Genomic DNA, 1,672 nt, shown 5'->3' with positions numbered 1-1,672 from the left:
AATGTTTATACCCATATGTTCAAGGAAACTGTGAATGAACAAAGATAATGAGTTGCAAAAAAATAAAGACTCCTCAAATATGGAAAGACTTGCAGAAAAGACTGGCAACTGAAAAACATTAAAAAATTTGACTGCCCTTATGTATAAGGTTCACTATATTAGTACAGATGTTTGAAACATCAGTCACGGGCTTGCTTACTATGCTATTTCTTTATGCCTTATACATGTACAAGTTTGAGAAAAGAGGACAAAATACCAGATGATATGATGGAAGTGAGGGATAAATGACAAAATTTTTCTTTTGTTTTCTTTAGACCTCGCTGGAATCCAAGCAAATGCAATGGTAAAGAAAAACTCCACCGGGGTGACTGAGTTTGTCCTCCTGGGACTGACAGATCGAGCTGAGCTGCAGCCTGTCCTCTTTGTGGTATTCTTAGTCATCTACTTTATCACAGTAATGGGCAATGTGAGCATGATTTTGTTGATCAGAAGTGACTCAAAACTTCACACTCCAATGTACTTCTTTCTCAGTCACCTTTCCTTTGTAGATCTCTGTTATGCCACCAACATCACTCCTCAGATGCTAGTTACTTTTTTTTCCAAGAGAAAAACCATTTCCCTCACCGGTTGTGTTATACAATTCCACTTTTTCATTGCCCTGGTGATCACAGAATATTACATACTTGCAGTGATGGCTTATGACCGCTACATGGCCATCTGCAAGCCCTTGTTATACAGCAGCAAAATGTCCAGATGTGTCTGCCTTTCTCTGGTTGCTGCTGCTTATATTTATGGCTTTGCAAATGGTCTGGTGCAGACCATCCTGATGCTTCGTCTGACCTTCTGCGGACCCAATGAGATCAACCACTTCTACTGTGCGGACCCACCTCTCATGGTTCTCGCCTGCTCAGATACTTATGTTAAAGAAACTGCCATGTTCGTAGTGGCTGGTTCCAACCTCACCTGCTCTCTCACTATTATTCTCATCTCCTACGTTTTCATCTTCGCAGACATTCTGCGCATCCGCTCTGCTGAGGGGAGGCAGAAGGCCTTCTCCACCTGCGGGTCCCATCTGACAGCTGTCACTATCTTTTATGGGACGCTGTTCTGCATGCACTTGAGGCCCCCTTCTGAGGCGTCTGTAGAACAAGGAAAAATCGTAGCTGTCTTTTATGTATTTGTTAGTCCTATGTTAAACCCTTTGATCTATAGCCTGAGGAACAAAGACGTTAAAAGAGCAATAAGGAAAACTATCCAAAAGAAATTATGTGCTAAATAAGGTAGACATTTCAGTCACAGGTATGTAACATATCCTTAGTATCTGACCAATTAATGAGCATTTTAAATTACAAATCACTTTCAGTCACTGAGTATTTTTTGTCTTTCATAATTTGCATTTAGAATTGGAAGTATACATAAATTTATTAGCTAGAGTTTACTGTACCTTCTCAGTGGATTGAAAAATAAAATACCGAAATTCAAATACAAGACCAGAAAGCACTCTTATTACTCTACAAAACAATAAAAAAATGGATGATTCCATCCATACTGCTCATACTGGCACAAAGTTATGTAAATAGATATATCAACCGCTATGGCAGTGACAATTTATTAGGTTTTTGCAGTGCTTAATAACTTCTAAACTATTTTTTAGAAATTTGTGAACCATAGT

General features: G+C 38.9%; 1 protein-coding gene across 1 annotated transcript; it reads left to right on the top strand.

Moving 5' to 3' along the window:
- Positions 1–171: 171 nt before the first annotated feature.
- Positions 172–1,279, top strand: LOC103584331 (olfactory receptor 1030-like). Its single transcript, XM_008565383.1, has one exon. It carries the CDS (start codon positions 341–343, stop codon positions 1,277–1,279), a length of 939 nt encoding a protein of 312 aa, XP_008563605.1. The 5' UTR covers positions 172–340.
- Positions 1,280–1,672: the final 393 nt, after the last annotated feature.

The sequence above is a fragment of the Galeopterus variegatus genome, unplaced genomic scaffold (assembly GCF_000696425.1).
Source record: "Galeopterus variegatus unplaced genomic scaffold, G_variegatus-3.0.2 Scaffold50394, whole genome shotgun sequence".
Classification (NCBI taxonomy): domain Eukaryota; kingdom Metazoa; phylum Chordata; class Mammalia; order Dermoptera; family Cynocephalidae; genus Galeopterus; species Galeopterus variegatus.
Note: the sequence above shows the minus strand (reverse complement) of the source record. Positions and strands in the feature narration are given on the sequence as shown.